This window comes from Drosophila guanche, unplaced genomic scaffold (assembly GCF_900245975.1).
Source record: "Drosophila guanche unplaced genomic scaffold, DGUA_6, whole genome shotgun sequence".
Classification (NCBI taxonomy): domain Eukaryota; kingdom Metazoa; phylum Arthropoda; class Insecta; order Diptera; family Drosophilidae; genus Drosophila; species Drosophila guanche.
The window spans coordinates 5,934,129-5,946,203 of NW_022995747.1; the positions used below are offsets into that span (position 1 = coordinate 5,934,129).

The window sequence follows — 12,075 nt, forward strand, 5'->3', positions numbered from 1 at the left end:
GCCAGTACGGAACCACAGCCCGAATCGTTTTGAAATGTATTTCAATTGTAGATTCGGAAGTACATTCTTTTATAGGGCTGACAGCTCTGCTTTGGTGCTGCAATCGAAACGAGACGTAGACGTTTTCCAACACCGACCGATATTGTTTTTGGGCAGATTTAAGATATTTTGCTTGAAAAGTGAGTTAAATCAGGGGAAATGTATAAATAAATTTTGCGGTCGATTAACCAGCCAAAAGCCGAGACTAGCAGGAGCAAAACCAATTTCCTCAGGTCCTGCAAGCGACGACGTTGACGGGAAATTACGGATCAATACCGACTGCTCCTGTGATGTAACACACGGAGAAGTGCCAGCGGACACATATTATTGTTTATATTGATGTACATTTCTAACTGTTAATTGCTTTCCCACAGAATGACTGCCGTGTTTCGTGTTGGCCTAGTGCGGCTCGTCAGCCGCGGCGCCACTGCCCCCAACAGCCTGCTGCAGGCGCAGACGAACGCCCTTCCCGCCGCCTTCCAGCAAAAGTGCAACATCTCCGGCAAGACAATGCGCGGCGGACCGCGTGTGCCCAAGGAGCCACCGTATCCGTACAAGACGAAGAAGTACACTGTACTCAATACTTTCCTCGACAAGACCTCCAAGCGCTTCGACGAGAACTCGAAAGTGATCTGCGTCGAGGGTCCCATTGCCTCGGGCAAAACGAAATTCGCCAAGGAGCTGGCCGAGGAGCTGGACATGCAGTACTTTCCGGCTGTGGATTTGGATTTGATTTTCATCAATAAATATGGCTACGATATGCGCCAGCTGGACCCCGAGCTGCCCCCGAGCTGCCGCAGCTATGACGTTCGCAACTTCTGCCTGGATCCCAGTCACGATCTGGCCGCTCAGTTCCAAATCCGCATGTACATGCTGCGCTACTCGCAGTACATCGATGCACTGCAGCATATTTTCAACACCGGCCAGGGCGTTGTCCTGGAACGCAGTCCCTTCTCCGATTTCGTGTTCATGGAGACCATGTTCCGTCAGGGCTATCTGTCGCGTGGCGCCCGCTCCGTGTACAACGAGATTCGTCAGAACACCATCGGGGAGCTGCTGAAGCCGCATTTGGTGATCTACCTGGACCTGCCGGTGGATGTCGTGCAGAAGCAGATCAAGGCCCGCAACGTGGACTACGAGCAGCAGTCGAAGGTCTTCAGCGAGGCGTATCTGCGCGACCTGGAGGCCCTGTACAAGCAGCAGTATCTCAAGGACATTGCCAACCATGCGGAGCTCCTCATCTACGACTGGACAGCCGGCGGTGAGACCGAGGTGGTCGTCGAGGATATCGAGCGCATCGACTTCAACCAGTACGAGTCGGATCCGCATAACAAGAAAATGATCGACTGGCGCTTCCCCCTGGAGAGCGAGTGGTGCGAGGCACGCATCAAGTACGGCCATGAGAAGCCCGATCTGATGAACTACTTCAATGTGCCACGCTTCGACGTGCCCGAGCTGCTGCGCAGTGCCGACGACAGCAAAATTTGGCGTGATGTTTGGTTTAATGTGAGCTCGAAGCTCTTTCTCTGTCGTAATTTCGTGTCTTAATTTGTGTTTGCTTTCTTTTGTTGCAGGCACCCGGCATGAAGTTCCGTCCTGGCTACAATGCGGACATGGGTGACACTGGTCTGGCCACCAAGACAAAGATTGGCATCAACGAGGCCATCTAGAGGGATTCTTTTTGCAGAGCGTTTGAATTTGAAATCATCTGGCGAAATGTGTTAATTATGTAATAAAAACAGTCTAGTAAAATTAATTGGAAAGCAAAGAAAGAGTCCACGGGTTGCGGGGAGGGAGTAGGAAATCAGATTTGTTTTCTTTTTATGTTATTTATCTTTCAATGATTGATAACAGTGCGCAGGCGCAGTGCAAGCGGCCACACACCCCCGGGGGAGACACAAAACATATGCGAGAGTTGGGCTAAAATCGATATTTTTCATCAAAAGGCGCACAAACGGAGCAGGGCAGGAAGTTTGCTGAATGGTGAACAACAAAAGGCAAAATATTGAACTGCAGCACTAGCACTTGAACACCCAGACTTCCATCATGGCCAAGCCACACTCGGACGGAGATGCCTCTGGTCTGGGCTATGCCTACCAGCTGCCTTCCGGAGGCCTACTGCTGCGCCTCAAGTCCTCGCTGTCGCAGTTCAGCGATCTGTTCAGCGACTTTAGCAAGTACATCTCGCCCGCCTACCACCACGATCGCTGCGAACGATCCGTGCACATGCGTCTCTACTCGATGCACAAGCGGGAGTTTGTCATGGTGTTCCTCGGCTTCTTCACCTGCTTTGGTCTGGGCATCATCATTGGCCTCACAGGGCCGCCCATTACCAGCACTTCCACGCTGACGGCACAGCAGGTGCTGGCCAACACAACGCTGGCACACAGTCCCACGGTGCTGGCCACGGGACCGTTTGCCATGAAGTCACCGCTGACCACCACGTACTCACAGCAGCTCTGGCTGATAGCCAAACTGGTGACGGATAACAACGATGGTGAGTGTTGGCTGCCAGGTTTACTCTGTCTGCTCTCTGATGTCTCTTCCCTCAACAGATGAGCGCTATGACAAGAGTTTTCAGGTGAGCGTAACCATCGATGGCATCAACGAGCAGCACAAACCGCTGAGCGTCCTAGGCTCTGGCATGGCGCACAATCGAACGCGGCACTTGGTGTGTGTGCGCAACGATTGCGATGAGTTTACGGTGATGCATTTGGGATTTCTCGACTATGCCCACTACATCATCACGGTGCGGTTCTTCGGCCTGGAGTCGTTTCATCAAAAGTACAACATACGCAGCATTACCTTCTATGTGAGTTAGCCGCTGGTTAGTCCTTTTTCCTTATACTTATTTAATTTCTTACAGTTCAAGACATACAGTCCGGAGTTTACACAGATTGAGATCTGGTTTAGGTGCATCTTTCTGCTGTTTACGTTTATTGTTATCGTAAGTTAAAGACATCGACTTGTCAGTCAGAGATTTCCACTAATTCCTGGATCCTTTTTCAGTGCTGGTATGCCCACACCCTGCGCAAGTATCCCGTATACGATTGGTCCATTGAACAGCGTTGGCTGTCGGTGCTGCTGCCGCTGCTTCTGCTCTACGACAGTGAGTCGCGCATTACGTTCTGTAACCCTTTTGCTGGATATTAATTATCCCTACCTCACAGATCCCTTCTTTCCGCTGATATTCCTAATGAACTCTTGGCTGCCTGGCATGCTGGATGCTATACTACAGGCCTCCTTCCTCTGTGCCCTGCTCATGTTCTGGCTGTGCATCTACCATGGCCTGCGGCAGAACGAGCGCAGCTTTGTGCGCTTCTATTTGGTCAAGGTAATTGTCGTCCTGCCCATTTGGCTGTGCGCCATTGTGCTGGCCACCTGGGAGAAGTGCAACGAGCTAAGGGACCCCACCTACAGTCATTTCGTGGACACCAGGAACTACAATGTGAGTAGGGATCCAGCTCCTTGCTGCAGCTCCTCTCTTACATGCTGCACTGTCTTTTGCAGGGCTTCAAGCTGTTCTTCTACATTGCCTGCTGCATGTATGTGCTGTATCTGGTGCTGCTGCTGCTCCGCGCCTACACCGAGCTGCGCTCCATGCCCTACTTTGGTGAGAGATTCCACTCGGAAAGTCTCCAATGCACTCATTCTAATTGTTTCCATTTTGACAGACATGCGCCTCAAGTTCCTCACGCTGCTGATGCTCTTCGTGCTGGCCATTTCCATCACGGTGACGACGAGTCGCTTTGGTTTTGGCATACTGGAGGATAACTTTGTGGCCTCGCTGAACACCACCTACCGCAGTTCCGCTCAGTTCATGTGCTTCTACGGTCTCCTCAACTTCTATCTGTACACCATGGCGTATGTGTACTCCCCCGATGGACGCTTCTCCCAGGCCGAGCTGTCCGTCACCAAGGACAATCCTGCTATTTCCATGATCGACGACTCCGACGAGGATGTAGTCTATGGCTCCGATGAGGAGTCGCGACGTCCACTCACCTCGGTAGGTGGGAGTGGTGGTGGCAAAAATGACTACGACAGCGATTGATTGGCGGAGGGAGACGAGAAGTAGCTAGAGACGTTCCAAAAAATATTCCATTGGTAGAGTGCAGGAAGGGGTTTAAATAATTGTACAAAATAATCTTCAATAATCTCTAAATAAATATTACGAATTTCCTGAAATTTAAAACAAAATAAATCGAGGAAAATTTAAAACTATTTCCTTAATCAATCAACTCAAATAAGAAGCGTCTGCGGAAGGCAGCATGCTATGAATCTTTCCATCACATTCGAGACTTTTTCGAGTCCCAGCAGCGACTCTTCCTTCCTCGCCTTATTCCCTCGTAGACTCGCATTTCTTTACAGAGCAGGTATGCCATATAATCAATCAATTTTATACATCAGTTCTTACATCTAGTTAGAAATTATGTTGTTGCCGAACGTCTTGCCTTAATCCCAATATTTAATCTGTCCATCCCAGCCGGCAGTTGCCACTTTGCTGGCCTCGTGCGGATGCCACAGAGCACTGATGCAAACGCCATCGTGCGCCTGCCATTTCTTGTACATTTTCGTTGTCTTCCAGTCCCAGATGTAGCACTTGCCATCGCCATCGCCCGACACCAGGTAGCTCATGTCTGGCGAAAAGTCCAGCTGGCAGGCATAGCCCGACACCATGTGCCCCGTGAAGGTCTTTTTGCGATTCATTTTGAAGCGATTAAGTGCCGAGAAGATGACAATTTTGTTGTCCAGCGACTGGCAGGCCATCCACTTGCCGTTCGGTGCCAAGGTAACCGCCGGCATGGAATGCATAGTGGGATCCGCAATGTACTTCATGTCCACGGGTATGTCCCACTCCCAAATGCGCATCGATTTGTCGTCCGAGGTGGTCACAAAACGACGATTGTCATCTACAAAGGTAATGGTGCTGACAGAGCCCAAATGCCGATCATATTCCTGCACAATATCCCCGCTGCGTGTGTCCCACTGTGGATAAGATAAATATGGATTAAGTGAGCTGAAGATCAGTCTTCTTTCAATTTGAACTTACGCAAATGATCTTCTTGTCGGAGGTGCCGGCCACAAACAGATGCTGCTTGCTATTATCCGGATGGAACTTGACACAGAATGGCATCTTGCGGGTGGTGAAGCGAGAGACCACATCGCCCGTTTCCGCGTCCCACAACTTGATGTAACGATCGTAGGAGGCGGACAGAAAGTGTGAGCCTTTGTTGTTCCACGCAATGTCCTTGATGGCCTGCCGATGGCCCGAGAATGTGCGTATGCAGCGTCGCTCGCCATACACCTCCCACAGCTTGACGCGACAATCCATGGAGCCGGACAGCAGCAGATGTGCCGTCTTGGGGAACCAGCGTATCGAGGATATGCCCTTGTTGTGCCCCGTCCAGGTGTGTATGTGTGCCTTGGGTAGGAAACACTTCGGTGGCGGGGCATTGGAGCGCAGATTCACACCCAGATCGTGGGGAGCATGCAGATACGAGCGTCCCTGGTAGTCGTAGGCATCCTTGACTGTACACAGAAGAAAATATTAGTATTAGCAGGCGTTTTCTTTTTAATATATTATCCTGTGGCATACTCACTGTGCAGTGTCGCCTTCTCCTCCAGCGGTTTATCCTCGGGAATGCGGCCGCGTTTGTGCCGCTTGGACAGCAGCTCGTCCAGCTCGGCCCTTTCCTGTTCGTTCGGCTTGGCCACACTTACCTCATTCTCGTACTTGCCCCACGGACCCAGAAATCCCTCGATATCATCGGGCTTGTCGTTCTTCTCCTGTTTGCGCATTTTCTTTGCTTTGGGCGCCTCAAAGACCGTCTTGCCATTGTCATCGTATGCAGACTGCAGGTCTCCCACAAATGTCTGCCCATCGGCTGCCTCGTCCACGCTCGGGTCCAGAGCATAGCCGTACGTGTGAAAGGTTCGTCTCTGGTTCTCAAACTCAAAGGCATTGATGTGCGCCTTCTCCACGTATCCGGCCAGCGTGTTTCTTGGTGCTCGCTGTTGCATCGTCAGGTCTGGGTGGTCGGGGCCCTTCACGGGCGCGTACATTTCGTCGTAGCGCGGATTGTATGTTACCTCTTTGAGTGTGGGATCCAGGGTACGCGGAACTGCAGACGCTCCAATCGGCACCACAACGGGCGCCGCACATACCGCTATGGCCGAGGAAACTGAATGTGTTTTGTCTACAGGCAGCAGATGAGCTGGAACAGCGGTTGATGCTGCTGCCCCAGCGGCGTCCTCATGGTCGGAGTCCCCTTCGGAGGAGCTGGCGTAGGATTGCAGGCACAACATTTAGAGGCTGCGCACAAACTCGGTGTACTTGTTAACAAAGTGCTGAAGATAGATAACGATAAGGGTGTACAGTAGGAAAACAAAAACGTTTATAGAAATTTCCATCAAAGTGGCCCGAAATGTATTTTGCAGTAGTGTGACCCGTCTGACCCTCGGAAATATACTGAAATATACCCCTGAAATATACCCTGAGATAAACAAACTAAAATTATAGCAAAATTAAACAAATTAAAGAAAGTTTAAGTAGTAGTTTACGCACTCGTTTCGTTCTTTTCCGACCTTTTCCGTCCCCAGACAGCATTAGTCATCATGACTGGACATCAATGGTCCTACGACATCCTAAAGAAAATTGCCTGTGAGGGCTCTGCCGACATTAACGAGCTGAAGCAGATCTTCGCGTTGGACATCAACTCAAGGAGAAAACTCGACTCCATTCGCACCATTGAAGATCTAATTGATGTTTTGGAACGTGCGGATATGTTGAGCCAGGAAAATATCGAGCCCCTCCACAAGATGACGTTCCATAAACCGAAACTGATCGAAGCCCTCGACAGCTACAAGACACGCGGACAGGCGGAACTCCGTGAACCCATCAATCTCTACCAAGAAGAGCGAATGGCGGAGGAGCTGAGGCAACAGTTACGCGTTAGCCACAACAGCCAGGCACCTCCACTTGTGGCTGCAACTCCTGCACCGACATCGCCACAGCAAAACTACGTGACACCGACTGCGTTCACGGATCGCAAACGGGCGGCTGTCTTCAATAAGATCTCCGAGGAACTTGGGCGATTCTGGCGACAATTTGGGCGCAATGCGGGCATTGGTGAGGGCACCATGGACGACATTGAAGAGCGATATCCACGTGATCTCAAATCCAAAATTATACATCTACTTGGCCTGATCGAGGAGGACGATTGCCATGACCCTAGACATTTACTTATGCGCCTCTGCAGAGCCTTGACGGAATGCGGCAGGAGCGACATAAAGAGGAAGGTGGAGCAAATAATGTCCCACTGAAGAGGAAAGATTGCATGCTAAACTAACTGTAAATGATTTATAATAATACAAAACAACAGTTGAACCAGGAAACCAAAGAACTTTTAAAGTAGTTTTATGTTCTTCCGATAATTAATGCAATTCATGACCAATAAAGATAATCATAAAATAAATACTTTATATTCAAATTGCGCTTGGACAAATTTATATTCATTCGTCTATTAAACTACATCTTAAGGGTATATTGACGAATGTAGGGTATCGAATCTTTCAAAATTATGGACTCTTTATGAGGCTCATTCGGTATATTTTTACTGATTGCTACTTCAGTATATTTCGTGTCGAAAATTTCCCTTTCGATATTGCCCATTCACAATAGGACAAATTAACAATTCACAATGGGAACTAGTTTTCTGTTTCCCAATTCCGTTGTTCTTTCAGTCTTTTTTCCAGTCTGTTTTCCACCGTCATCCGTCAACCATTTCTTTTTAACCGAGCGGAACACGACGCGCGGTTTTTTCGAAAGACCATACAAAAAATATTAATAAATGGCACAAGTGTCGTGATTGTCGAACTATGCGGTGATTTGGGTAAAACTTAACTAAAATCGAAGTCGAATACGACAAATAGCCGTGTGTGCCGTGCCTGTGAATTTTAGCGATTGTCGTACGCGTTCGTTGTTTTTGTTGTTGTTGCGTTTTTCTGGTGTTTTTTTCCTGTACAGTAGATACAATAAGTGTCCAAGGCAGCCAAAACGTGTTAAAGCGTGCGAAAAGTGGTAACAAACACCTAGAAAATGCTGTCGTTGATTTCGAGCCCCGTCTCGCTCACTCCTTCGCCTTAGCTTCTTTTTTCGGCTGCCTAAGACCAGCGTTTTGTTGTTGCGCAGCGTAAACGTGTGCAAAAGCGTGTGTATGTGTATGTGTATGTGTGGGTCGAGTGTGTGCGATTTGTGTGTAAATTCCAAAACATACGCCGCGCCGCTCTTTGCACAGCGGTGGAATTAACAAGTATCATACACTAAAATGTACTATAGCTCACAAAAAGTAATTCCGACTTTTGGGTGTGTCTCTCTTTCGCTTTTTATTATAATTTTCCCACTTTTATGCCGCTTGGAATGTGTGTCTGCCTCTCTTAATGTTCCCCTTTGTTCCTCCATTCTCAGCTCATTCGCTGGCTGAGGGCCCCTGTGTTTGTTTGTGTGGAAAGAGAAGCAACAAATGTGAGGGCGTCCGTACTATCAACTACGTGATGAAATGCATAAAGTGTCTCTGTCCCTGGCTCCCCTCATACCTTTTCCCTTCTCCAGGCCTCCACTAAGTGCCAATTAGAATTGATTATTATTCATTATTTCTCTTATTACTGATATACACACACACACACACACACACAGACACACACGCAAACACAGAAACACACATTTGCAGCGACAAACAATTTCATGTTCATAGGACTCCGCTCCAAAAACGCGCTCTCTTTTGAGTGTCTCTCTTTTGTTCCCTCTCTGTCTCCCTCTATCGCACAAAAACAACTCCACACCGTTGTTGTTGTCAGCGACAAGGTCTCTCTGCTTCTTCTTTGCGTTTCTTCTTCTTTGTGCGTTTTTTGTTGCTACCTTTTTTTGCCGTTTATTTTTCGCATAACGTCATAACGCAAAAGCAACGTAAAGCCCGTGGATAACGTAAAATAAATTGTTTAAAAAATAAATGAAAGCTAATGAAATATTTGTATAAATTACAGAATAAATGTGTGGCCAAAATGTGGTCAAAAAGTGTGCGATAATTCATGTAACATAACCGTGTAAATATATAAAACGTCTTATAAAAAAAGAGTGTAAGTCAAATAAAGTGCCAAACCAACAAATGTGGCAACAATTTGGCCATTTCTGCGTGTATGCTGTTGTTTGAGCCAGGGCCCAAAACAATCGACAACAACAACAGCAACAACCACAGTGGAAAGTACTACTACTAAAAAAAAAGAGAAAAAAGAAAACGAATATAAAATCTAAAAGATTCACTTTAACGACCAATAAACCGACCAGACGCGATGTTCAAGTGCATTCCAATCTTCAAGGGCTGCAACCGGCAGGTGGAGTTTGTGGACAAGCGCCACTGCTCCCTGCCGCAAGTGCCCGAGGAGATACTACGCTACTCACGTACCCTTGAGGAGCTCTTCCTGGACGCCAATCACATCAGGGATTTGCCCAAGGTGAGTGTGTGTGCTGCCGCAGATGACATGGCTCTCAAAATTGCGTGGGGGAAATTGAATAAAATTCACTCTGGGCGGAACCTTTAGAATTCTGTTGTGGTTTGGGAAGTGCATAATATAAATATTAATGGCTACACCAGTGGGAAATATTCCATCGAATTATCTAAATGAACAAACCGAACGATCCATTATGCAGTTATCTTAAGGACAGATAGCATAAGACAAATAGACAAACAAATTTGTCCAGCAAGATCTTTCCGTACCTCTGAGCAGAACTCTGGCTGGATGACCTTGTTGCGCATCTCACAGCGACGACACGACGAGAGGGGGTTGACGGCGCGTAGTTTACATTCCTTGAAGGACATTGACCCTCGGGGCCTAGGGTCTACTTTGGTCAGCATCCTGGCGCACAACGAGTATCTTTCAGTATCTCTGTATCTTCTCGAATGGAGAAGCGCATCCACCATTTGCGAGCAGACAACAATTACGACAAAAGACTGTGTTGACTCCGTCCGAGCGGAAGTCTTTAATTAATGCAGAGAGCGGGCTGGGGCAGTGACTGTGGCTGGGTATGTGGCATCTTTAAGATTTAACAATGCACAAGCTTTAATATTGAGTTCATGCCATGGGGCTGGGGGCTGGCTGTGGGCTGTGGGCTGTTGCCAGTTGGCTGCCGGCGTTGCATGCATAATTGAATCTACAATTACGCAACTTGTAGATACACAGATACATGGATACGAGTACTCTTGGGCATTGTGTCAACATCAAAAGCCACCGGCTGTAATACCAATTAATAGGCAAGTGCTGCTGCCCCTATGATAATGGTGGACACTCTAGGAGTGTCTTTTGTGGTGAAGGAAAGTTCTGAAACGATCCAGCTTTGATTCACTTTTGTGGAGGATTTTCCTATATTTTTGTCCCTTTTGCAAAAATAGTTAAATAGTAGTTAGTTTAAACTAAATAGTTTTAAAGCTTCCGCTGAACTGCAATTTATTTGCATTTGTATATTCTGGCTTCTGGTTCTGATTTCTGTCGTGTCAGCGGTCTGCCTGTCTCGAGTTTACGAGTGTGTGGTGTTGTTGTGTGTGTGAAAGAGTATCTGCCGGATAGACGAATAAACAACAAACAAACAAGCTGAAACTCTGAGAACTCTGTGGAGCAGGGTAGGAGAGAAATAAACAGAAGAAGCAGCTACGTTGACATAGCAACAAGTGGGGGGTGGCGGATTACTATAAAATATATGTACTTAAGTACATATGTATGTACTATCAACAATTGCAACTCAAGCCGCAGAGCAGCAGCCCTCCCTTCTGGTACTCTGGTTGCAAATTTATTTGCGGTCGCTGTCCATGCGATTGTTGTGGCTAAAGTTTTACCCTAGAGTCTTTTTGCTTCTCCTGCTCCTTTCCTTTCCTCCTTTCACTAATGAACTTCTAATGCAAATTCATGTCTGCCACAAGTCCGACACAGTTTTATTAGAGCAACGTTCAACGGCCGTTGCCGCCACAAGTTGTTGCCGCTGCTGCTCTTGTGGAGCTACCACAATGGACACAAGTCTCTCACAGCAATCACGGGAGATGGGAGACAGCAGCAGCAGCAACGGATGTGCTGATGTTCTGGGGCCTCCGGACAACCCTTTTTTTTTGTTGCTGTTGTCGCTCTATGCAGAACCACATTTCCGCGTTGTCAGAGGCAACAATAAATAGTAGGCCATCGATAGAGGGGAAAACGTTCCCACTCAACTCTCTGGCTTCAATCTACTTCAATCTACATCCCATTCATTTCGGTTAACACAATTGTGGCAATGGGAAATTGAAGTGGGAAATGGCTTTGCTTTCACGGGGTGCGGAACCTACCCCAAGAACAAAACTGAAATTTGTGGCAGGGAGCGAGAGAGAGAAGAGTGTCCCCTCGCCCCGATGCCCCAACCCAAGCGAAGGACTGACTGGTTGTGGGTCCCACCTCCATTCATTTGGGCCAATTAGTCACGGCTCAAAGATAAGATACCAGGTAATCGCCACCTTATCGCCCTGGCATTGCCCCCATCCACAATCCACAACCAGTGCCGGCGTCCCAGTCCCTTGCCTGATTGTCTGCCTCTTGGCTTACGAAACTTGAAGCCGTCGCAGCACAGGTGCACCCCCTTTCTGCCTTCCCTTTTTACATTTTTTCGAACACACTCACACACACACACACACACACACACACACACACACACACGAAAGAGTGCCCCAGAAAATAAGCAGCAGCAGTAGCAGGGCAGCGCGGCAATGACATCATTTTTGGGCAGTAATCGGCATTCGCGTTCGAGTACGAGAAAACCCAATTGACAACAAAAAAAAAACAACAACAGCAGCAGCAGCAGCTAAAGAAAAAACTTTTGACTTTTATTCAACTATTCAGCAAAAGCAAGTAAATGAATAAATCATTGTTTTATTTACCTAAATTGAAAGTAGTCAATTCATTAAACTCATTAAATAAACACGTTGTACAGTATGTAATAGAGATAATTAATTTTTCTGTGTA

At 47.6% G+C, this 12,075-nt stretch overlaps 6 protein-coding genes across 30 annotated transcripts in view; 4 read left to right on the plus strand and 2 right to left on the minus strand.

Moving 5' to 3' along the window:
- Window positions 1-62: 62 nt before the first annotated feature.
- On the plus strand, window positions 63-1,802 carry LOC117583046 (NADH dehydrogenase [ubiquinone] 1 alpha subcomplex subunit 10, mitochondrial). Its single transcript, XM_034271208.1, has 3 exons — window positions 63-179; window positions 414-1,545; window positions 1,614-1,802. The coding sequence occupies exons 2-3, from the start codon at window positions 415-417 to the stop codon at window positions 1,707-1,709; spliced, it is 1,227 nt and encodes a 408-aa protein (XP_034127099.1). The 5' UTR covers window positions 63-179; window position 414; the 3' UTR covers window positions 1,710-1,802.
- Window positions 1,803-1,983: 181 nt separating this feature from the next.
- LOC117583067 (transmembrane protein 181) lies at window positions 1,984-4,199 on the plus strand. Its single transcript, XM_034271240.1, has 7 exons — window positions 1,984-2,536; window positions 2,595-2,851; window positions 2,906-2,986; window positions 3,049-3,148; window positions 3,210-3,487; window positions 3,550-3,652; window positions 3,714-4,199. Exons 1-7 carry the CDS (start codon window positions 2,086-2,088, stop codon window positions 4,088-4,090), a joined length of 1,647 nt encoding a protein of 548 aa, XP_034127131.1. The 5' UTR covers window positions 1,984-2,085; the 3' UTR covers window positions 4,091-4,199.
- Window positions 4,200-4,395: 196 nt separating this feature from the next.
- LOC117583066 (pre-mRNA-processing factor 17) lies at window positions 4,396-6,380 on the minus strand. Its single transcript, XM_034271238.1, has 3 exons — window positions 5,640-6,380; window positions 5,090-5,568; window positions 4,396-5,025 (listed from the first exon to the last, which is right to left on the minus strand). The coding sequence occupies exons 1-3, from the start codon at window positions 6,343-6,345 to the stop codon at window positions 4,492-4,494; spliced, it is 1,719 nt and encodes a 572-aa protein (XP_034127129.1). The 5' UTR covers window positions 6,346-6,380; the 3' UTR covers window positions 4,396-4,491.
- On the minus strand, window positions 6,270-6,497 carry LOC117583069. The gene has a single exon (XM_034271242.1). It carries the CDS (start codon window positions 6,448-6,450, stop codon window positions 6,346-6,348), a length of 105 nt encoding a protein of 34 aa, XP_034127133.1. The 5' UTR covers window positions 6,451-6,497; the 3' UTR covers window positions 6,270-6,345.
- Window positions 6,498-6,551: 54 nt separating this feature from the next.
- Window positions 6,552-7,442, plus strand: LOC117583068 (fas-associated death domain protein). The gene has a single exon (XM_034271241.1). The coding sequence runs from the start codon at window positions 6,655-6,657 to the stop codon at window positions 7,360-7,362; it is 708 nt and encodes a 235-aa protein (XP_034127132.1). The 5' UTR covers window positions 6,552-6,654; the 3' UTR covers window positions 7,363-7,442.
- A 353-nt stretch (window positions 7,443-7,795) lies between these two features.
- The window catches only part of LOC117583486 (protein lap4), a 64,766-nt gene continuing 60,486 nt past the window's right edge, over window positions 7,796-12,075 (plus strand). For 14 of the 25 annotated variants that reach the window (XM_034271804.1, XM_034271814.1, XM_034271813.1 and 11 more), the window contains exons 1-2: window positions 7,797-8,119; window positions 9,082-9,549. In XM_034271804.1, the coding sequence (XP_034127695.1) occupies window positions 9,388-9,549 (162 nt within the window). In that variant the 5' untranslated portion in view covers window positions 7,797-8,119; window positions 9,082-9,387. Of the gene's footprint in view, window positions 8,120-9,081; window positions 9,550-12,075 lie in introns of all 25 variants that reach the window. The other 11 variants (XM_034271797.1, XM_034271801.1, XM_034271811.1 and 8 more) reach the window with 4 other exon arrangements.